Source organism: Rousettus aegyptiacus, unplaced genomic scaffold, assembly GCF_014176215.1.
Source record: "Rousettus aegyptiacus isolate mRouAeg1 unplaced genomic scaffold, mRouAeg1.p scaffold_m13_p_1, whole genome shotgun sequence".
Lineage (NCBI taxonomy): Eukaryota > Metazoa > Chordata > Mammalia > Chiroptera > Pteropodidae > Rousettus > Rousettus aegyptiacus.
In genome coordinates, this window is record NW_023416284.1 from 1856011 (window position 1) to 1877899 (window position 21889).

A 21889-nucleotide genomic window follows, 5' to 3' on the forward strand; every position below is an offset into this window, starting at 1 on the left:
CCCCCCACCTCGCCATTCACGGCTGCCGGCACCTCCGGAGGCGCTGAGCAGAAAGAAGCCCCACGTCCTCACCTCCTAGCTCTGCGGCGCACGCCGCGTCCCCTCCCCCGCCACTCGGCCCCCGGGGACCTCAGCCCCCACCACGGTCTTCTCCCACGGGTCCCTTCGCGCAGGTCTCCGCTCCCCTGCGCCCGGCCTGACAGTACAGTCCATCACGAAGTCGACGTGCAGCCACACGGGCCCGTCCTGTGTCCCCAGGCGGAGCGGGCTGTGGGGTGGCCTGCTTCACCCTGGGCTCCCGCCCTGGGCTCGCCCCCCGGCCACGGCCACGGCGTTCTCGGCACCGCTCAGGTGACTGGCCTGTAATGTCACCCCGCAGACATCCGCCCGCGCTTCCTTCTCGCCTCTCAGGCCTCCTCGCCTGTTCTCGGCTCTGAGCTGACGCCCACCGCCAGGGGGCTGACGGGTCCCCAGCCCACTCAGCCGCCCTTCAGGGTGTGCGCCCAGCCCGGTCCCCTGGCTACTCGAGGACCCCACCCCCGCCCAGTTCCTTCTCCATTCGTTCCTCCTCTGTCTGGATCCGCGCCGCCAGCATCTCCACGGGCCACACGTGGCCACACACGCAGAACGCTGGCCTCCTGACCCACGTCAGCACACGGCCACCTCCCCGGCCCCGGAGCTGGGACGGGACCATCTCGGTCAACGCAACGGGGGTGCGGCAGGCTTGGCTGGAGTGAACCTCCTCTCACGATCCTCCATCCGCCTCGTTTACTTAGTGACCTCAGAGATCACGTGTGACAACTGGTGGCGCCACACTTGGGGGACACTGAGTCCCTGCAGAGCGCCGGGAAGCCAACACCGACGGGGACGAGGGCAGCGGAAGCACTCACTGTGCCACCGACAGGGACTTCGGCGGCAGCTGCGCGGCACAGCCCACCCGACGAGCTCTGAGTTGTGCCCTGCAGCGGGCGCCGCCTCACGGAACCCTGACCACGTGGCGGGCTTCCCGCCTCTGTGGGGGTGACAAGGACAGCGAGCCTGCGGGCAGGGGCGAGGGCCAGGGCGGCCGTGGAGCGTCCGTGAGGCGTCCGCGACACAATCTGGGCAGGGGGGACGGTGGCTGGAGCCCGTGGGTCGTGGAGTGTGCCAGGCCAGGGTCTGGATGCCCCCGAAGGGCGCGCCCACAGCATCCGCTGGCGGAGGTTTGGGACAGAGGAGGGGGGCAAGGCCGACTCCAGGGTGTGCGCCCTGAGCCGGAAACGGGACCGAGCGGGAGCGGGCGGGCTGGGGACGGGGGTTTGGCCTGGACACCGGGAGACGACCTGGCACCCACGGGAGACGCTGTGCGCGAGGAGGAGGAGTCAGACGTGCAGGGGGCTGAGGCCGCGGCCAGGGGCTCGAGCCTCCCACGGCAGGTGCTGAGGTGTGGGTGAGGCCCGGGGCGTGCGTACACAGCCCTGGTGTGCAGGCCCGGCAGGTGGAGAAGTGCTGGCCAGGGCCTGCGCCGGGCCCTGCGGGCCCTGGAGCCCGGGCGGCGTGCCGACAGGCGTGCTCACCCCCGGGTCTGACGCGCACCGCTCTGCACATGGCTTGGGGACGGAAGCAACCCAGAGCACGAAACACACACCTGACGCTCCCCGCACGCCGCGGGTACCTCTCACGGCCCGCGGTCTTTATACTGGCCGACCAGCGCGTCCGCGTCGCGTACCAACTCAGGGAACCGCAGACCGCTGGAGGCCTCGCGTGCGGTCATTTCTTGGGTGGAGCAACGTGGGCCTCCCAGCAGTCCCTCACTCATTCACTCGACGAACACCGAGGCGACACCCCCCCAGGCACCATCCCGAGTTCTGAGGCCCGGCGGAGCACCGCACAAGGCGCGCCGCGTGAGACGCACTTACCTTCATCACGTCGTCCACGGTGAAGCCCGAGCCCGCGGTGCCCAGGTCTCTCAGCAGCCGGGCCAGGAGCTCCATCCGGCTTGTGGCCAGGTGAGTGGGAGCGTTCGCTTTTAACGGCTGGACCAGGTAAGAGGGGATCATTTGGAGAGACTTAACTTCCTTAAACAAGGCCATTTCCTATATTAAAAAAAAAAAAAAAACCATAATTCATTAATTTTTTATGGGAAAATGCTGGAGGCAATTTAGTATAATCCTTAAAGTAAACATTGAAGGAAAAACCAGGCAAGAAAAAAAAAAACATTTCTTCAATTAATAAAGTGATTTAAAAAATGACAGTGACAAATGGAAAAATCACTGATCTGCGAGGTCACCTTTCTACTGAAGACAAAATAACAAGACAAAAACCTGAAGCATAAGTAATAAAACTGTGATCACCCAGAGATTAATGAAAGCTTTAGAGAAAACATGATTGAAAACTTAGGGTTTCTCTTCTCAGCATTTCTCGACCTCAGGAAAAACGTTTTCTAAGAAAGGGCTTTTGGGGCATCGCTTTAGCGTGGATTAAATGCCAACGCAGAGCGAAATGTGTGCGATGCTGCCGTGGACAAGACCACTCGCGGGCTAAGATGGAAAACGTGGGTTCGTGCCATAGTTCATATCTCCAAACGGACGGACCTTTCCACAGTCTGGGTTACAAGAAGATGCGTCACGTACAATGATGTGTGACGATCACTGAGCTAGTCGGAAGCAGAAAAGACAGAATGCTGAAGCTTGGAAGTTCAAAAGAAAGAAGCCTGCGGTTCACGGGTCTGCGGGTCGCACCCCTTAAACAAACACCTCATTTACCAGCACGATTCCCTCACGTTTGGGCCTCTGAGTAACACGAACATGAGAGAAAGGTGAGCACTCGTCGTGGGAGGACGAGCAGGGAGCTCCGTGAGTGACAGACGTGTGAATTCAAAGGCGGCCCGCTGGCTTCCCGGTGCCGCCACAGTATCAACCCTGCGATCTCCGACTACGACCATCTCAAAGCGAGAGGAAATTGCAGCACTTGCAAACGACTCAGAAGTTGAAATGGTTTAAAAACAATGAAATGAAAATGTTCTCATTTTCAACATCTTTTGAAAGACGACATCTCCCCCCGGTTCCAAGCTATGTCAACAAAGAGTGTATCGTAGACCTTGAGGGTAGCTGGTTTCCGCCTGACTGGTGTTACCCATTCTCCCTGAAAACTCGTTTATGAAATGAAATGAGAGCAATGAGTCTCGCAGGTGAAGTTACCCCTTCGAGAAATTCTAAAAGCTCGATTCCCTTCCAGGAAAGGTGTGACACTCATGACATTTTGTGTAACATTTTAAGGAATTCACAGGTTTTCCAAAGCCCAAACATGGGCCTTACGAGAACTCCCAGGCTAGACAAATTCGTTAGCTAATTTAGAGCAGCACGACGCCTCCTCACGCTGCGCCCGGCCGGCCGTGGCCCAGCCTGGTGGACACGCTGCGCCCGGCCTGGCGGACGCCTGCTCACCCGACGAATGAAAACAGTCACACCAAGACGGTTACGCTGATTTCTTTTACTTCTGATTTTCTATTCTGATTTCGTTTTCCGTGTAATTTTATTATTTCAAAAACTAACAGCATATGTTGAATTAGAGAAACGCTAGAAAAACCCCACTCTACCTTTTAACTAATGTTTACGTCTCAGACAAAACTGACCTTTCGGAGCGCAAGGATGGGACGAGAATGACGCCCGAAGGACAAGCTGTCGTGCCCCGGGACCCTGAGGGGCCCCGTCATGTGACTGAACGAGCGCGGCCCTCTGCGGGACGGGCTCGTCACCGACAGGGTCAAGTCTCACGGCGACTCTCGTACCTGGATGAAATTTGCAGCCGCGACGCGGACGCGAGCGGAAGAGTCCCCGGTTCTGGCGAGCAGCACGGGGACTGTTCGCTCCACGCAGTGCGTCGTCTCCAGCTTGCCCAGTTTGTGTTTAGGAACATACTGCGTAATCGCCATTTTCAACAATTTCAAAGAAGCCTGAAAGACCTAAGAAAAAGGCGATAAAAGCGGATGAGCTACTCTAATTCGATCCCGCTCACAGTACACGTGAAACTTTCCGTTAGTGATCAATACAACCGTCTCACTGGGAGTTACGCGCCGTCCATGGGGCTGGAAACGGCAAACTGAAAATGTTCTACGCACAGCGCTGTGCGCAGAGACACGTCCCCCACGTAAGGCATCGCTGCACTCGGCCCCGCTCAGCGGCACGAGCTCGGGGGACCGCGGGCAGGGGTGCCTCCGCCATGTTCATTCCCGGACCCGTGCAGGTCGGGGGAACTCAGCGGGAACTCCCACGTTCCTCGAGTTTCATGAGAAACAAACGTGAACTGCGCGTTTGAGTCACGCCGCCCCAGCCTCTGTGATCTCTGGCTCTGGAGCATGGACGAGGCGTGTTCGAGACCGGGGGGACGGTGAGGGGCAGGTACACAGGCTCTTTGGGGCTCCCTTCCAAAGACCTAATCCCTAGGGACACCGCTGGGCTGGTGGACAGCGATGCCACGACCAGGCGGCCTCTCGGGCTGCCGTGACCTCCTGGGGCACGTCGAGGCCTCCCACGGCAGGTGCCGGGATGTGGGGGGCGGGGCTCACCGGGGTCACGATGTCTCTGATGGCGCGTCGGATGAGGAAGACGGCCGCCCGCAGCAGGCTCCGCAGGTCTTCCTTCGGGGTCCCCACAGGCGTCTCCATCAGCCGCTTGTGCAAGGTGAGCAGCGCGGCCTCCCGGTGTGACCACGTCCTGGAGTAGGCCCCCGCGACCTGCCACAGCCCGGCCCCGTGCTCAGTGCGGGCAGGCCCGCGCCACCCGCCACCCCGCACTGCGCCTCGGCTTCTGACAGCGCGAGCTCCGTGGGGCAGATGTTTGCACTTGGAGGGATACGGTTTCGCACACGGAAAATTTAAGACTATTTGGAAATACAGAATGTGTCCCCAGCTCCACCACGAGCGGTGTTTTCAAGCTGGGACCCAGGGGATCGGCCAGGCCCGTTTCAACGTGAGATGCTGCCATCTCCTGCTTGGCCGTCACGGCCCCCGGGACAGAAGGCGGCTGAGCGCCGTGAACACCCAGGGGGACGAGACGCTCAGTCTGAAACGAGCACGCACTCACGGAACCTTGAGTTCCAGCTCATGTTTCTGCTGCTCCACGTGGTCAGTAATCATCGAGACCATTCGGCTGGACCACAAGGACAAAAGGAAGCCAACCAGGTCACCGACACAGCCTGGGGCTCTCCCTGCCTCTGTCACAGCAGGGGGAGACCTCGGGGGCGCCGAGAGCAGGAGGCGTCCGGAGACACCGAGGCCGCGGCCACCGCCCCGTCGCCGTGCATGGAGGCGGAGTGGACGGCGGGGAGGCGGAGGGGAACACACGGGCTCCCCGGGAGCTGGGGAGGGAGGGGACGTCTGCGGGCGCCTGGACTGCCCAGAGGACGAACAAGCCGGCCCAGCAGCAAGTGAACACGACGAGGGCCAAGGGCCAAGCTGAGGCTGTGCTACTCGGGCGCATCGCGAGAGGACGGGGGCTCTGGAGCCGACGCGGGGACACGGCAGGCGGCCGAAGGCGGGGCGGCCGCCCGTGGCGCGAGCGACTCTGCAGAGAGGCCCCGGGCCGGAGCCTGCGGGGCTGGGCGGGGCTGCCCAGGACAGGACCCGTGGACGCCACAGCCCCACAGGGAGGCCGGACTCGGCGCGCACCAGGCGCCCCCTCCCACGCGCGCCCTTTACCAGCGTCTCTCCCAGCACATCCACGGCTGCGCTGGCTTCCCGCAGCGCCTTCTCGGTCAGCGGCTCCGGCTCGCCCGCCGCGCCCCCGCTGGGCGCCTCGCTGACCTCCGCCTCACTCTTCTCTGGCTCCGCGGCTGCCCCCCCGGGCGGCTTGTGGACAGCGGGGAGGGGCCGCTCGTCGTAGGGCAGGGCCTCGAGCTGCAGAGGGGAGAGGGAGGGCGGCTGGTGGCAGAGCCCCTGTGTGGACCCGCCAACACGCCCGTCTACACTGCAGGCTCACTGCGCTGGACTCACCGGGTCTGAACAGGGGTATTCTGCTAAGCACCAGTATCACCGGGTCCGAATAGTTTACACAATAGGACGTAACTAAACACTCGGGCCAGGGTTTCCAGCCCTTTCTGAACTCATCACAGGCCCCGAAAGTGACGCAGCGGCCGCCTCGGTTACTGCTTGCCGCTCGCGACTTTGGCTCGGCCGACAAGGAGGCGACCACGGCAAGAGCTACCGCGCTCTATTCCGACACGAGCGCCGGCGCTTCCTTGGTTTACAGCTCAGCGATCAGCGTCGGGCCTGAGCTTCGGTGTCCAGCACCCGCCGTCCCCCCAAGACAGCCCGGCTGAGGCCCCCGCGGCCTTCCCCGCGGGGCGGCGGTCTGCCCCGCCCCCGTTCCCTCGGCCCGGCTGGGCTCCCGTGGGGGACAGAGACGCAGGAACAGTAAACACGCAGCCCGCTCCCGGGTAACCGCGGCGTCTCCGAGGTCGGTGCCGCTGGACACGCGAGGATCACCGTTCGCGCACACGTAACGCTGGGACGACTGAGACACTGAGTGCGTGTCACGCGTGAGAAGTTTGTCCTGGTCTAACGTTTGCTCATGGTTGTAAAACGAGGCAGATACTAAGAAAGGACAACCTAAAACATTTTTACAACGAGGTGCTGAACGTAACCTCTAACGATTAGGTCGCACACGGGGCCCCGCCAGCGCCGTGGCGGTGCACGCAGAGGCGCGTCGTGGGCTGGCCGTGGCCACGCCGGTCCTCTCTGGCCTTCTCAGGCCTCTGGCCGCAGCAGGCACGGGCCCGTGTCCACCGGGCGTCCTGCCTTCCGCCCCGAGGTCCACTGGCCGCACGGCTGCACGTCAGCAGAAACTGCTGTGTGACCAAGGCCGAGCTAATTAGCGTTCACTTGGGGACTTCTGCTTAGAATGGGATGTGTTCTCCCCTCAGACCCGAAGCGGAGGACCACGTGACAGCTGCCAGTCCTAGGGTGACTGACTCAGGACCACGACGGACAGGGTCAAAAGATAGGCAGAAACCGAGCTTCTGACACCAGATCGGCCCTGAGGCCCACGTGGACCTTGGGTTTCCAGTCACATGGCCAGTGAGCCCGGGGGGCGCCGGGCCCCCTGCTGCTCACCATGCAGGCAGCCCTGAGGGCCAGCAGCCACACGGCCCGTACCGAGGCGACGTCACGTCAGTCACAGTCAGTCACATAACCACCCTCCAAGCAGATGTCTGCACGTCTTCACGTGGGGGGGAGCAGAGGCTCAGGGACATTGCGCAGCCCAGGCCACCAGCAGGTGGGGGCCGGAGCACGTGGGGGGCCCGCACGAGGCGTGACTGCGTGCTGCTCACTCACACCGTCACGTCCTGGCTTCAACACTTACCTGCCTCTCCCGGAAGACAGGACAGGAAGGCGTTTGGCTGTTCCACACCCTGACACCCCCCGACCACCCCGGGGCAGCAGCCAGCACCACGCGACCCCCTGCAGGTCGGCTGATGAGCCCCCCGCCCCCCACACGCCCGGAACCGAGCCACCTACACGGGTCCTGAGACGCGGGTGCGGGGCGGGCGGGGACTGGTCCGCGGGGCGGTGCTGCGGGGAGGCATCCGGCGGCTGGTCCTGGAGGAGAGGCTCCGCAGGCCGGTTCTCGGTGCCCCTCTCCCCCTGCGGCGGGGAGCGCGCGGGCTGCGGGTGGCGGGGGCTGCCAGAGCGAACGAGGGGCTGGAGCGGCACCGCGAGAGGCCGTCGCATCTGGGGAGGAGAGCAACACTCACCCCCGAGGCCGCGGCCACGGCGACCGACGCACCCGCCCCAGGACCCTGAGGGCCGCTGCGCAGGAAGGCAGGCCGGCCCCCTCACTGAGGCCCCGCAGGCACTCCGCGTCCCCTCGCCGGAACTACACAGTGACATGGACGCACGGTGACAGCGAGAGCTTGTGCACCGGGCACCGCAGCAAGGGGGCGCGCCCGTGAGCGAGCCCTGCGCGGCCGGCCGTGACGCCCACAGAAGCAGGGCGCCGTGTGCCCCCGGCGAGCATCACTGCCGGCGAGTGTGCCGGGCTTAGGTGCGTTAGGTCGTCTCATGCAATTCTCACCATTCTTACTCTCCTGGCAAACAGGCCAGGGAAACTGAGGCACTGAGTGGCTAAGGAATTAGACCGAGGCCACAGAGCCCAGGGCGGGGCGGGGCTCAGGACCCCGGCAGTCAGTCCAGAGTCCACACGCTCAGTCACGCTGCCTGCAGCCCTGGGCCGGGCCGCTGGCCTGCAGCGTGGGAGCATGCCACCTGCCCAGTGGGGAGTGACGAGGCCACACGCCCCTGAAGTGCGTTCTCCGCCCGCCATTACCACTGGGGCTACCTCCCTCAGCTCCCCCCGGGGCACGTCATTGTCACAGGCGAGGAACTGTGACTCTGGGGCCAGCGGCAGAGCAGAGACCTTCCCTGTGCCATGTACCATGAGTCCTGCGGGAGCGTGGCAGGGCCAGCGCCACGTGGCGTGGGCACACAGGGGGGCAGCTGGGGAGCAGAACTGCGACCCAGGCTGGGTAAGGTCCCACGACCCACCAAGTCCCCAGCTCGGTGAGCACGGCCCACGCTCACGGGCCCCGGGCCCCCCGCCTGCAGCGGGGGCCGGTGCACCCACCAGCTCGCCGTCCACCAGGCTGTGCAGCTGCAGCTGCTCGTACACCCTGCTGCGGAAGAGCTCCATCTGCTGCTTCTTCTCCTTGGCCAGGTCGTAGTCCTCCTTCTCCACCGCGCAGCGCTTCTCCACCTCGTACCTGCCCAGGCGCTCGCCGACCTGAGGCACAGCAGCGCGGCCTTCCGTTTCAAATGGGGACCAGCCTCCGCAAGGGCAAAGATAACCGCCGAGGTGACGCCTGAGCGACAGGGTGATGACCACCTGTGCGGCCGGGGTGGCGGGGGGGACGGCGGAGGAGGCAGAGGGCAGAGGGCAGAGGGCAGGCCACACTCCCTGCAAAGCGCACGCTGCTTGTTGCTGCGCCAGCAGCTAAGACGTCCCATGAGGTCACGGCAACGTTTAAAACTGGTGTGTTTCTGCCGTTAGATGGCAACGTGCCACCTGGCGGTGACGTCTGAAGGGAGCCGGGGAGGCGTGGCCCGTCCTTCACCACACGCTCGCGCAGGCCAGGCGCTCACCGGTCACGACTGTTTGCTTAGCTCTGTGACCCCGCGCTGAGCGCCAGGCTTCCAATGACCCGCGCCCTTAGTGAGACTCTAACACAGCCTGCCATGGATGCGGGGGGCGATCTACAGGGGCAGGCCGCAGGGAGAGGGGCGGCGGGGGCGGCGTGGGGGCCTGGCGGGGCCAGCCGCGGGGAGGGGGCGGCGGGGGCGGCGTGGGGGCCTGGCGGGGCCGCGGGGAGGGGGCGGCGGGGGCGGCGTGGGGGCCTGGCGGGGCCGCGGGGAGGGGGGCGGCGGGGGCGGCGTGGGGTCCTTGCGGGGGCCAGACAAGCGGGGTAGGGTGGCGCGGGGGCCGGCGTGGGGGCCTGGCGGGGCCGCGGGGAGGGGGCGGCGGGGGCGGCGTGGGGGCCTGGCGGGGCCGCGGGGAGGGGGCGGCGGGGGCGGCGTGGGGGCCTGGCGGGGCCAGACGCGGGGAGGGGGCGGCGGGGGCGGCGTGGGGGCCTGGCGGGGCCGCGGGGAGGGGGCGGCGGGGGCGGCGTGGGGGCCTGGCGGGGCCGCACCTTCTGCAGGTCGGCGATGGCCTGCTTCAGCTTCTTGGCGCGGTCGTAGCGCTCCTCTCGCACGGCCTCCCACTTCCTCTCGTCTAATCTGCGTATGATCTGAGCGACTTCGGGGTCCTGGTACATGTCGAAAGCCAAGTCGTCCAGTGGAGAGATGTAGTCGGATTTCCTGAAGGAGACGCACGGACGTGTCAGAGGGCTTTCTGCCTACGCAGGACTCCCGCGCTGGACAGCGACAGCCGGGCACTGCCCGCATGCCCAGCAGCCAGCGCCGGCTCAGGCCGCACGGCTCGTCAGTGCGGGCGGGACCCCAGCCCCACGGCCGTGCTCCCGAGCCCCGTCCAGCTGCGCGTGGGGGTCAGTGTGTACTCGTCAGTCACTGCGCACCTACTCGGAGCACAGACTTTGCCCGGGGCCGTGCTGGGCACAGGGGACGCAACGCCAGACCCCGAACCAACGGCAACTGGGCCTCGCCCTGATCAGTGCGCAATGGCGGGCCGAGGGGAGTCCAGGCGTTCACCCCCGTCCCACAGAAACTGCGACAAACACTAAAGATCTACTTGTACTAGACTGTACCCCGAAGTGTCAAACACTCGTGGAACACCGAGTCTGCAGGTGGCCGGAGAAAGCCTTCTGGAATAAGTGACCCTTTAGGTACTGGGCCGGGCCCCGGCTCATTAAGCCTCACCCGTCCCCCGCTCAGGTGTCTACGGCAGCCCCGGCTCCTCTGGGCCCAGCATCAGGACGAGACGCGGCCTAGCTACGCGCAAGGAGTTAACGGGGCGGGACTCAGCCTCGCCCCACCTGCTCCACCAGCTCCTGGGAGGGAGCCATGGGGTCGGGGTCCCTGCGACGCGACATCTTTATTCAGAGTTAGGTTTTAATTACACTGTTATTTGCCATAGGAAGTCAGTTGGTAAACTCGTACACGAACAAACTCGAACAGGACATGGGGCCACGTCACCTGTCCAACCACCAAGCCCCCGCCCCCCCACGCACGCATGCACACGCACGCACCCACACGCACGTGCATGCACACACTGCCCCTCCGCATGCAGGTGGTCTGCCCCGAGCAGCGACACCGGGCGCGGTGGCCAGGGCAGCCTGGGCAGTCTTGAACGGTATCGCTCCGTCTCCACGATGACTACACAGTGACGTGTCCAACTGCATCTACGGGACCTACGAGATCACCTTTTACCAAAATGCAGATCACACTCAAGTCCAAGTCACTTTGCCCTGAAGTCCCAGAGATGAAAACGAAGACTTCGTTTCACTGTGAAAGTCCCACAAAGGTGACGTCACGGGACATCCGTGTCAGGACCCAGGTGATCCCCCGACACAGCGGGTCTCCCCACTTTCCGCAGGCCGCCCTCGCGGGAACTGCAGGATGCCGCATCCAGCACTGCGTGGCCTTGGCACTCACAGCCTCTCGGGGACGTCCCTGCTCCCAGGAGCCCCGTGGGATGGGACGGGGCAGGCAGCCTGCAGTCGGCCACCCCCTGGCCCACCGTGCAGAGAACCGACTTTGACGGCAACCAACACAACCCGAGCGCCCTTCGCCGGAGACACGGAGCCGGAGCCGTCGGTGCGCCTGGCTGGCTGTCCCTGCCCCACGGCTGGGCGGCGGTGCCGTCACAGCGACACACTGTCGGACGCGGGCGAGCACCTCTGCTCAGCACTCGTCCCCAAGGCGTCCACCCCCCCCCCACGCCTGGAGGTGAGCAGGCTGCTGATCCCCCAGAGGGCACAGGCAGGGCCTGGGCAGGGGCGGGGCGCTGGTGCAGGGGAGGCAGGTGGCTTTTTCTCATGAGTTCTGATGATGGACCCTGTCTGTCCCCTCAGGCCGAGGGGCACTCCCGAAGGGCAGGCCTGCAGGGGGCGGGGGGACGGCTGGGGGCCAGGCACACTGTCCACGGGTGCACCGGTGTGGCCGGCCCCCGGGCGAGTGCAGAGTCTCGGTCTGCACTGCGCAGGCCGGGGGAGGCGGAGGCCGCAGCGTCAGGGCTGCGAGTCCACGCAGCGGGAGTGGAGCGTGGTGGAGGCTGCGGGCCCACCCGGCCTCTGCTCACACCGCGGCACCCTGCCCTTCCCCTCCTGGGAAGCCGCTGTCTGAGAAGGGGGCGGGGAGTCATCCTAACCCTCCCCCCCCAGACTGCACCTCTGCAGCGGGGTGCTCCAGCAGGTGCTGAGGGTGCTCTCCATTCCACAGAGGTGCCCCAGGGACACAGGCGGCCAAGAGCCACGCGAACCCAACTCCCTAGCTTGTCCCGCCCTGCCCACCGAGCCCCGAACGTGGCCGTGGCAGGAGGCAGGGGACGGAGGCACATGGAGGGGGACCGGTCAGCGCTGTGCACACAGACGGACAGGGCACGGAGTTCTCACTGCCTCACAGTTTCAAAGCAGACGTGAAATAACATCTCTAGCAGCTGACAATTTGGGTCAATTAATACCTTTCCTTATCACCTGTGTATTTGCCTATGCCGATAAACACCAAGGGATGGCTGGGGGATCTCTTTTCTGAATGCATTTCAGGAACTTTCTAGTAATACCTGAATGCTCAAGAAATGCAGTCGCCTCTGAAGGGCAGTAAATGAAAACATGCTCAACGAAACAGCGACCTTCACCTTGGAGTGTGTCTAAGACAGCCCCAGCCCCGGCTGACCGAGCTAAGCGGCCTGCGGAGGCCCTGGGATCAGGCGCCCTTCGGCGGGGATGCACGCGTCTGTGATTCTGAGGAGGGTCACGGAAGCCGACTGCCGCAGGGCGGGGGCTCCTACCCGGTGCAGGTCCCTTCCAGCGCGGGGTCCTCCGAGTTGTGCCCCATGTAATGGTCGATCAACTTCTCTCTAGAGGCCTTTGGGAACAAAAAGGTCTGCTTGGTCTCTGAGAGGCAATAGCAAGCAGCCTTAGGGGGAGACATCTTGGTATAAAGATGTTGGCGGCGTTGGTGACCCTAGTCTTTTGGAGGGGCAGCCTCGATTCACCAGTAAAAGAAAGTCAATTTTACGATTTTTAAGATGATACTTTTTTTGTGACAAAAATAAAGGCCCCTCCCATCAGAAATAAATTCTCTTCTTCAGGAATGAAACTTCCCAAACTTACAATATTGTTTTCATCACTGAAGTCTGCAGGGTCTCCAATGATGTTTATTGCAACCAAAGCAACCTAGGAAAAAGTAAATCGACAGAAATTAAGGCTAAGATCCCGGCAACACGTAACGCCCTTACAACGAACTGCTGGCTCGTCATCGAATGGGACGCGGTACGTCGAAACGCGTTAACTGGAGAACGTCGTGCTAACGCACAGGTTATGAAGCGCGGTTGTTACAAATTATATGTCAGCGTTCTAATGCTGAACCGGGTGGCTGTCTTCACATTTCAAGAACTGTAAACCAGTAACAGCTAAAAACCAGCCATTTAACAGCCTCGCAATGACCCATCTGCTTGAGTTAGCTAGAGGCCGCGCCCAGACGACCTTGGCACATCAGACAGCGAAGTGAAACCCTGAATTAACACGCCTGGTCTAAGCCAATGTTCTTCCCCGAGACATCCCCCCACCCCCAGAATCACGGTGGCTGAACCACGACGGAGCCGGAACCAGTGTCCCTGGTGAGCACACGCAGCGGTGGCGGAGGGAAGGGTGACGAGTCGCCCTCTGAGCCCCTGCGAGCCCTGCTGGGTGCACCCCACGCACGGCTCGGTCCCCTTCACCTCACGGGCCACACCCGGGGGCGCACCGTCCGTGCCGGCCCTGCAGCTGCTCCAGGGGAGCTCAGCGTCCCTCCGGAAGGTGCCATCTTAAGAGGTTTTGAAAACGCCTCTTCAAAGTGTGGGGACGGCGCGTGGCCCCGCGGCGCTGCCCGCGGGAAGGTGCGGCCCTACCTGATTATACACGTTGTATTTGTTGACGTGGTTCTGGTGAAGGATCAGTTTGAGGAACTGCCCCACGGCGTCCACGTACACCGACTTCAGCTCCCGGGCTTTGCAGCCCGTCTTCTCGTTGTCACAGAGAGAGACGTAGCTGCAAGGGAGAGCGCGGCTGAAGCCACAGGGGCAGGGACATGCCGCTCCAGGGAGCCGCCTCGGGCCCTCGACCCCCTGCCCGAGGTTAGGATGGAGGTCGGGGCTGGAAAGAAAATCCGGGGAAAAAGCCGGCAGTTGAATTCGGCCCCTGAGGAGCGGGGTGGGAAACTGAATAAAAAACGGCGCCGCGGCCCTCAGCACGGGGCGGGTAGGAAACCGCGAAACCTCGGGCCCACGGACCGGACCGGCCAGGGCGGTGCTGGGTGTGCGGTGGCTCCGAGGCCCACGTCGCCGTTGTGCGCCGAAACCCTCCGCCTCACCCGAGTCGTCGGAACCGCTCGGCTTGGTACGGCGCGAAATACTCGGGCAGGCTGTCGCTGATGTAGAACTCGACCTTGCTGGAAATCAGGTACTGGTGAGCCAGCAGCTGCAGCTTCCTGATGCGACACCGCTCCACCATCTGAAGGACGATTTCCTGCGGGAACTGGCAAAACCTGAAACCAAACACGTTTGCTTTTTGACACGGTTACTGCGGAGGTGTCCAGACGCGCACCCCCCCTGCCAGCACCCGAGAAGCTACGGCCCGTGGGTGACGCGACCCCGGTCTCCCAGATTCCCGGCTGGGCCTGGACCTCGGAGTTAGGACGTGATCTGATCTGTTTGACGCCCAGCGGCAGCTGGGAAGCGGTTTGACACGAAACTGACGTTTACCGGAGAGAAACACGTTCGCCGTGAGAGGCTGTGAGAGTGGACGAGACAGGGCGAAGGACGGCCCCCAGGGACCTCCACGCCGCGGGGAGCAGTGGCTTCTGGGCCCCCGAGCTGCGAAGCAGCAGCAGACATTGGTGCGCAATGGGGGCCGCCAGGCGCGCCCCGCGGTCTCAGGCCCGTGACTGTGCGGACCGGCGCGTCGGGCCTCAGCAGGGGCCCAGCACGTTAAGCCCTCACTGCGAGGCGGGCGGGGCCACGGCGTGTGCCTGTCCTCGGAGGCGGCGGCGGCGGCCACACGCGCTGAGCTGGCCAGCACGGGGTTCAGGCGACAGCGGCATAGGGGGCGTCTGGAGCAGCAGACGCGCCGAAGGGCGGGGCAGGCGGGGCAGGCCCTGCCACCGCCGGTGTCACTGCCGCCAGCGAGCTCGGTGACCCTTCTGTCCCTCTGTGTTCCTGCCCACATCCCTCCCTGCGACCTCCCTCCCAGCGGTCCACACAGCCCTGGGCAAGCGGGGGCACTCAGAGGGGGCTTCCCCACGCCCCCCGCCCCCCACCCGGTGCAGCAGATCCTGCTGGCGCCCCGGCCCCCACCGCCGGCAGAGCCGCGAGACGGCCCGCGGCCCCCCTCTGCAGCTCACTGCTGTCGGCGCACGCGCCAGGACCCCAGGGTGAGGGGACCCTCCGCAATGCCGTCCTTCCCCGGCCCCCACCCCGCCCCTCGGCCACCCTCCTCAGCAACCGCATGTCACGCAGGAGTCGGCTGCTGTCACCACGGCAGCTTGCTCGTGACACTCCCCAGGGCGGCTGCTGCCCCGCACTGCCACCGGTTACTCCCTGAAGGCCCCCCAGGCCCCCATGACGCCAAGTGTGACCCTGCTCGGCCCTGTGACCGCCCGTCCTGGCCTCCTCCTCCCGCAGGGCCCCTCCCCCGTCCAGCCTCAAACGTGCCCGTGCTGGGCCTCAAGGTCCCTTGTCTCCCCATACACGCCACGGGGTCCCACCAGCAACATGGCTTGACACGCCACCTGCACCTCACGGAACCCACCAAACGCCGCCTGTGCCCCCTCCCATCACCCAGCTGGCGACTTGCCACCTCCACGCAGACACCCGAAAGGCACTAAGACACGACACAGAGAAAAGCTCCTGGTCCCCCAGCCAGCCTCCTCCTCCCCTGGCTCGCTCGCCTTGGCGGTGGCCTCGTCACCGCCCAGTGGCCCGTGCCTGTCCCTAAGCTCTGACGGGACGAGCAGGCCTCGTCCCCATTACGGCTCCCGCTTGGCTCGCTGCTGGGTAGTAAGCACCCCGTGCATGCAGAGCCACCCCAACCCTCGGGGGACAGGGACGAGGACAGAAAGGGACAGGCTGAAGGGATGCAGACCGTCCCCCTCACCTGCAGGGACACGTCCCAAGACCCCTGTGGTGGTGGAGACCATGGGCGGCACTGAACTCTGTACTCGCACTTGTTTTTTCCTGAATGGCCCTGGGTTTCTTCTTGAATGGCAGCTTGGCAATATGACGTTGGCGCCCCGAGGCTCTGGCCCTTGGGCTCAGGCTGTCCCAATCCCTCGGTGGCACAGGGCTCCACAGGGACCTCCCGGGTGTGCAGGCAAGGAGCCGTGCCCGCCCCCACCGCTGCGTCCACCGCAGCCTCTAACCTGCCTAGAGCCCCGGCCTCTCAGGGACCGGGTTCGAGGGTGCGGTCCTTCACCTTTCTGTCACGTGCCTGACCCCAGCAAATGCTGTTACAGTCAGGAGACTCGCGGCCGAAACTCGTGTGCGTCTGTGTGGGGATGGACGGCACGTCTCCTTTCCCGTGGGGTGGCCGAAGGCGCACTGCTGACCCGAGGGCGTTCGCTCTGAGCGAGACGCGCCGCGCCCCGTCAACGCACGAAGACATCGCGCCCGTCGCTTCCAGACACGTCGCTGACGAGGTGCCCGTTTCAAGTGCCTCCAACCCTCTCCCCCTCCAGCCCCTGCCGCCACCACATGGGACGAGCGTCTCTGCTGAAGGGAAATGGCGGGGAGGCCCCTGGCCCGAGGGGAGGTGGCGCTGTGCTGACTGCAGGCTGGCGCGGCCCACCTGGGGGTGTCCCCCGTCCCCCAGCCGGGCTGACCTGCTGGGCAGGCGAGTGACCGGAGCTGGCTCGGCGCGGGGACGCTTACTCACCCGCAGGTGAAGCCCTTGTCCCAGTATCGGCTTCGTCAGCAATAAAGGGGCTCCCTGCCCCCACCCGCTCTGCTCGTTTCATTTCTTAGAGTGTCCAGAACGGGGTCTGGTTCGTTGGGTCTCCTCGAGAACCCCAAAAGGAAAGTACTTTTCATTTTAAATGGGATTTACATTTAACCTTTCAGCAACGCGAGTGAATTAAAATGAGTCACGAGCATAGCGCAGAATTTAGAACGTCGTACGTATCTGTGTGTGCGAGTTAGGGACAGACGGCACCTTCCACCCAGACGTGGACAACAAGCTATGAGGAGGGACGCCGAGGAGGTGACAGGGCCCGTGGGAGGGCCAGCCTCCAAGGGCTGCTCGCCGCCGGCAGCGCACGAGGCCTGCTGGGCACCGGGCGGCTCACCGGCTCTGCGGTGGCCCGTGTGGGGGGCACCGCGGCCTCAGGAAGGGACTGCAAGGTCCCGGAAGACACGCGCCGGCATGACGCGACTCAGGCGAAAGGCGTGCACGTGCTCGAGACAAATTCGGAAAAGCCTTTCTTGGTCCAAACTTCGTGTTCCATGAGAACAGCAAGACGCCACGCTGAACCGCAGGGGCACAGGTGACACAGAAGCCCGCGGACGCGTCCCCGCCCTGCGCCCGGCACGACGAGCCCGCGGACACGTCCCCGCCCCGTGCCCGGCACGGACGACAGCGTGAGAGCCTGCGGACGCTCAGGGGCACGGCTCAACTCCGGGGGCACTGTCCCCTCTTTTGCATCTGCATGTTTCTTAAATCAATGCCATGAAGGACAAAGACCCAACAAACTTCCTGCGGGAGCATAAGCTGCAGGAGAACGCCGGTCTGCGACGTGACTAGACGGGTGACACCACAGCCACTGCCAGCCCAGCTCTGACCACCGGGTTACACGGAGACGCTCGGGACACTTGGGGGGCAGGCGCCCGCCCCAGCCCCTCGCTCCGCCCACCTTGGCGACCGCCACCCGCTGACGGTCGGGGCGTGGATCATCAGTTCCCGGGCGCTGAAGCCGTCCTCGTGTCCAGACGAGCTGACGACCACGAATCCGATTTTGTGGGGCATGCTGTTCACCAGGTCCAGGAGGTGAGTCTTTAAAATAAAGGAATTAGAGCACGTTATAACGATATCATCACATTGAAAGTTAGTTCACATCCTATTAACACACAAAGTGATTTGCAGTGTGTTCAAGAGTTTTCCCTTTGAAAGAGTCCAGTTTTTTGTGAGTGCTTTTTACAGAACGGCCTGATTCCACTTAAGGTATCATTTCAGTTATCTTGACTTTTCCCAAATATATGTCCACGAAGTTTGACCAATGTTGTGGGTTAAACTGTGTCCCCCCAAAAGATGCTGAAGTCCTCCTGTGAACATGACCTAATTCAGAAGCAGGGTCCCTGTAAACACAATGCAGTTAAGGTGAGGTTGTGGTGGAGCCGTGTGGGCCCTACACCAATGACTGGAGCCCTTACAAGAAAAGAGACACAGGTAAACACGCAGACAGGGGGCGGGCCAGGGGACAGCGTGGGGCGCGGTGCCTACAAGCCAGGGAGTGCCAAGGACTGCTGGGAGGAACCAGAAGCTAGCAGAGGCAGGCAGACCCTTCCCTAGAGCCTTTGGAGGGAGCACGGCCCTGCCCACACCTGGATTTCGAACTTCTAGCTTCTAGAACAAATTTTTGTTGTCTTAAATCACCTAGTTGTGTGGTACTTTGAACAAAGATGCAAATATAAAGTTTTTTTTTTTTTAAATCTTAGTTAAGAAACTAATTCAACCAGAAGTTAATAAGTTACATAGAACTAAAGGAGAAATAGAGGCTTCGTAACCACCAGCACAGTGGCCCCTGCGGAGTGAAGCGCACGCCCGGAGACAGGCCGGCAGCAGCGCACACAGGGAGACCAGGCGCGGAGGCGAGGCTGGGCCCGGCTGCGCGACCGACTCCCAGGAGGTATCTACATGCGGGACGAGCGACGTTTTTCACGCCGTGGTTTTTCCGTGGACGGGACTGTGTTCGCAGCTACATGTCGCCGTGCCGAGGCGGACGTGCGGCGCACGCTTTTGCCTGCTGCCATCCATCCTCGCCTGGTCTGAAGACAGCGCCTCGATCCCAGCTTCCTCGATGCTCTGCCCTCCCCGCCCCCGATCCGTGGGCTGACCGCCCCACGCTGCAGTCCTCAGCTCCCTGCCAGTGGTGGCTACGTGTCCCAGGCCTGGCCATTCTGTGAGTTCCACATCCCTCCTCGGTAGCTCATTTGGCGATGGGGACATGAGAACAGGACCCCAACTGGATCAATGCCACTCAACCCCAGGACTTTGCTGGGGCTGCTGGGAAAGACAAGCTTCCTTCCCGCTCGGACCAGGACACAGGACAATATCCATGGGGGCTGCCCGAGGCCTCCACTGGAGGTGCAGCCGGAGAGCGGGCGACGCGGGGAAGCCGTGCTGAGAGGGGCACAGGGGCCTTGTGAGCTCAGGTTCAGCCGCACGTAAAGCTCAGGCTATGCACGGGCTTCCGGCTGGTCACCTCCCAGCTGGGAAGTCACCCAGGCTCATCTCCAGAGAGCCAGCCTGGGCGAGCCATTAGCGTCTGCAGTCAAGACAGTCCATCGTAAAACAGAGGACCAAGAACTCTCCAGAAAGTTCTCTGCGGTTGGACATACTATGACTTGAAATTCTCAGTACTAGGTAGCATGTAAACACATCCCCATGGAACTCTGCTCACTTTAACATTCTCAACGCATGATCCAGATCTTTCTTTTGCTTTCTGGGAGAACCTGAATGCCGTGTCCATAAGTTAATTACCTCCTGGCAGCTGTTAGTATTTTTTGGAGCATATGAACAAAGCTTTAAAAATAGAAAGATAAGCCATTATTAAAGGTGCTAGCTAGTTTTTTATGCGAAGCTCACTGCGGGATGTCACCGTGCAGCAGAGGAAGGCTCGGCCGACCCAGCAGCGCGCCGTGCGCTGCAGCCCGCGGCATGCGGCATGCTGCTCGGCCCCACCCGCGTTCCCAGCACCCCACACAGCAACGGGACCGGGCCTCGCACGGCCTGCGGCTCCTTCCTCGTGCTCAGGCTCTCCGCTGACTTCCTGTGCCCTCGACCTTGGCACATCTTCCTCCCACTCTCCATCCATGTCTGCATCTGCCCTTCCCCACCCACTGGATCCGTGTTTGAAAACACGCCCTCTTCTCTATTCCACCGTCTTCTCTAGACAACTGCCCACTCGTCCTACGCTCCTACCCAATGAACCACTCGCAAGGCCAGCTCGGGCCACCGCCATCCATGTCCTAACTCAAGAACCCTTGATGGGCTTTCTGTCCAAGGTTGAAGGGCAACTCTGTGTCCTGACTCAACTTGCTGTTCCAACCTGTTGTGAATGCTACAGCCAAAGCATACTAAAGCTCAAACTAACATCCCCCTGCCCTGAACTCCCCAGTCCTGCGACCATCTTTGAGAGCAGAGCTTGTTACTTCCTACTCTACCTTGAAAATAATAGGTACCTATCAAATAGTCTCAGCTGAATGTGATCATTGATCTTGAACTTCTAAAGATTTGAAATACCATGCACACTGCCCAACACGCGTCCTGAACCTTGCGACTGCAGGTGAATGCAGCCTTGAGAGCACTTCCCGAGTGCCAGAAACTGTCCTCAGCACACAGTCACACCTTTGCAACAAGTCGGACACAGGCTTTGCTGTCACTCCAACTTTAGAAACAAAGAAACTGAGGCACAGAGAGGCCCATGCCAGGGGCATCTAGCTAGCCAGCCATGCAGACAGGGTGTGTTCTCAGCTGGTCAGGCAGTCAGGTTCCAGAGTTTGTGATCTTGACCAATACCCTCTGCTGTAGCGCTAAGACTTAGAAACAGGTCCTTTTAACTCACACAGAGGATGTATCCTCGATAGGCCACGTTGCCTCAATAAACTTGAACCAAAGCACTGGCATCTGGGAGCATGGGAAGAGAGGTGCCTGGGCGCTTAAGAGGCAATGCTGCCACCTGTTTGGGGGGTCTAAAAAGTATTCTATTCTGGCCACCCCCTTCCAAAGCCTTTCCACCTTGTACCCTAAAATCCCTTTCACATAAACTTTTCATGTAAACCAGTGTCACATGAGATATTGGGGTGTCCCTAAAAGCTGCTACTGTCAGGCTCTATAAAAACCTCCATTAACCGTCGGGGAGAACCGGAGCTCTGTGGAGTGTTCAGTTATCAGCCTGTGGGACCCCCACTGCCCCTGGCACAGCCACTCTCAACACCGGCGCGGGTCAGAGCAGTCCCGGCTCCCCCTGCTCCCTCACTGCACAGCCCAGGCCTGTACAGAAAAAGGTAACTCCGGGTTTCTCCCCCGGAAGTCTGCTCTGCAATATGTATCAACATCTATGTTAAGTTGAAACAATTTAGCAACTTAAGAACATCTGCTACAAGACTAGCAAACAAAACTTGTTTCCACGTTTCTTCTAAAGAAAGATAAATGTTACAAGATTAAATGGTTTTTGGCCAATTAATCTGGAGAATTAAAGTGCCTCTCAGAATAATTGGAATCAAAGAGATACAAAATAACCAAAAACGAGGATGCGAATTGAACCTGTGCGGAGCAGAGACACAGTCTTCTCTCATTTTAGCCAGTCATGGAGTTCTGGGTCACCATCAGCTGTGCGTCCAGAGCAGAGAAGTGAGGACAGGAGAATGGTACCTGACGCTAAACCCAAGGAGCGGAGGGGAGGCGACGGCAGGGGCCGGTGGGGGCTGTGACGCAGCGCGCAGGCAGCGCCCGCCCGGGGCCCAGCGCGCCGGACCGCCCGCCCTCGAGCAGCCGGCGCCCACCGCGGTCCCGACCCCGCGGCACTCTGGCCCCGCTGCCGGCACGCTGGCGCCCCCAGCCCCGCGTTCCCGGTCAGCAAGGTACCTGTCAGGACAGAGGCCGCCCGGACCTCGGCGCCCTCACGACCCCCAGGGCCCTCCACCGACTCTCGGCAGCGACGCGCCTGTGGCGGAGCTCAGGTGGCGCCGCCTCCGCCGTCCCTGGCGGGCCCGCACTCCCGAGTCTCAGCGGCTGTGGCTGCAGAAGAGCAGCCGCGGCCGCCTACGCCCAGCGCCGGGGCCGCGGCCACGGCTCTCATGACAACCAGCCCGGGCCGGGCCAGCCTCCGCGCCTGCGCGAATCCTTTCTGGGGGCCCCCCCCCCGCGCCTGCGCAAAAGGCAGGGCCACGCCTCCGCTGTCCCAGGCCTTCTGGGTAATGAAGTTTCGGGGCGGGGTGGGAAAGCGGCGCCTGCGCACAAGGCGAGGCCGCGCCTCCGCTTCCCCAGG

General features: G+C 62.6%; 1 protein-coding gene across 1 annotated transcript in view; it reads right to left on the reverse strand.

Moving 5' to 3' along the window:
• Window positions 1-21738, reverse strand: part of CEP104 (centrosomal protein 104) — a 34278-nt gene extending 12540 nt beyond the window's left edge. Inside the window, exons 1-13 of the mRNA XM_036227951.1 lie at window positions 21487-21738; window positions 17534-17673; window positions 14003-14176; window positions 13542-13680; window positions 12763-12825; window positions 12438-12514; window positions 9661-9829; window positions 8601-8756; window positions 7496-7708; window positions 5678-5875; window positions 4547-4714; window positions 3770-3943; window positions 1899-2075 (exon numbers count right to left, since the gene is read on the reverse strand). Coding sequence (XP_036083844.1) covers window positions 1899-2075; window positions 3770-3943; window positions 4547-4714; window positions 5678-5875; window positions 7496-7708; window positions 8601-8756; window positions 9661-9829; window positions 12438-12514; window positions 12763-12825; window positions 13542-13680; window positions 14003-14176; window positions 17534-17646 — 1821 coding nt within the window. The 5' untranslated portion in view covers window positions 17647-17673; window positions 21487-21738. The remainder of the gene's footprint in view (window positions 1-1898; window positions 2076-3769; window positions 3944-4546; window positions 4715-5677; window positions 5876-7495; window positions 7709-8600; window positions 8757-9660; window positions 9830-12437; window positions 12515-12762; window positions 12826-13541; window positions 13681-14002; window positions 14177-17533; window positions 17674-21486) is intronic.
• Window positions 21739-21889: the final 151 nt, after the last annotated feature.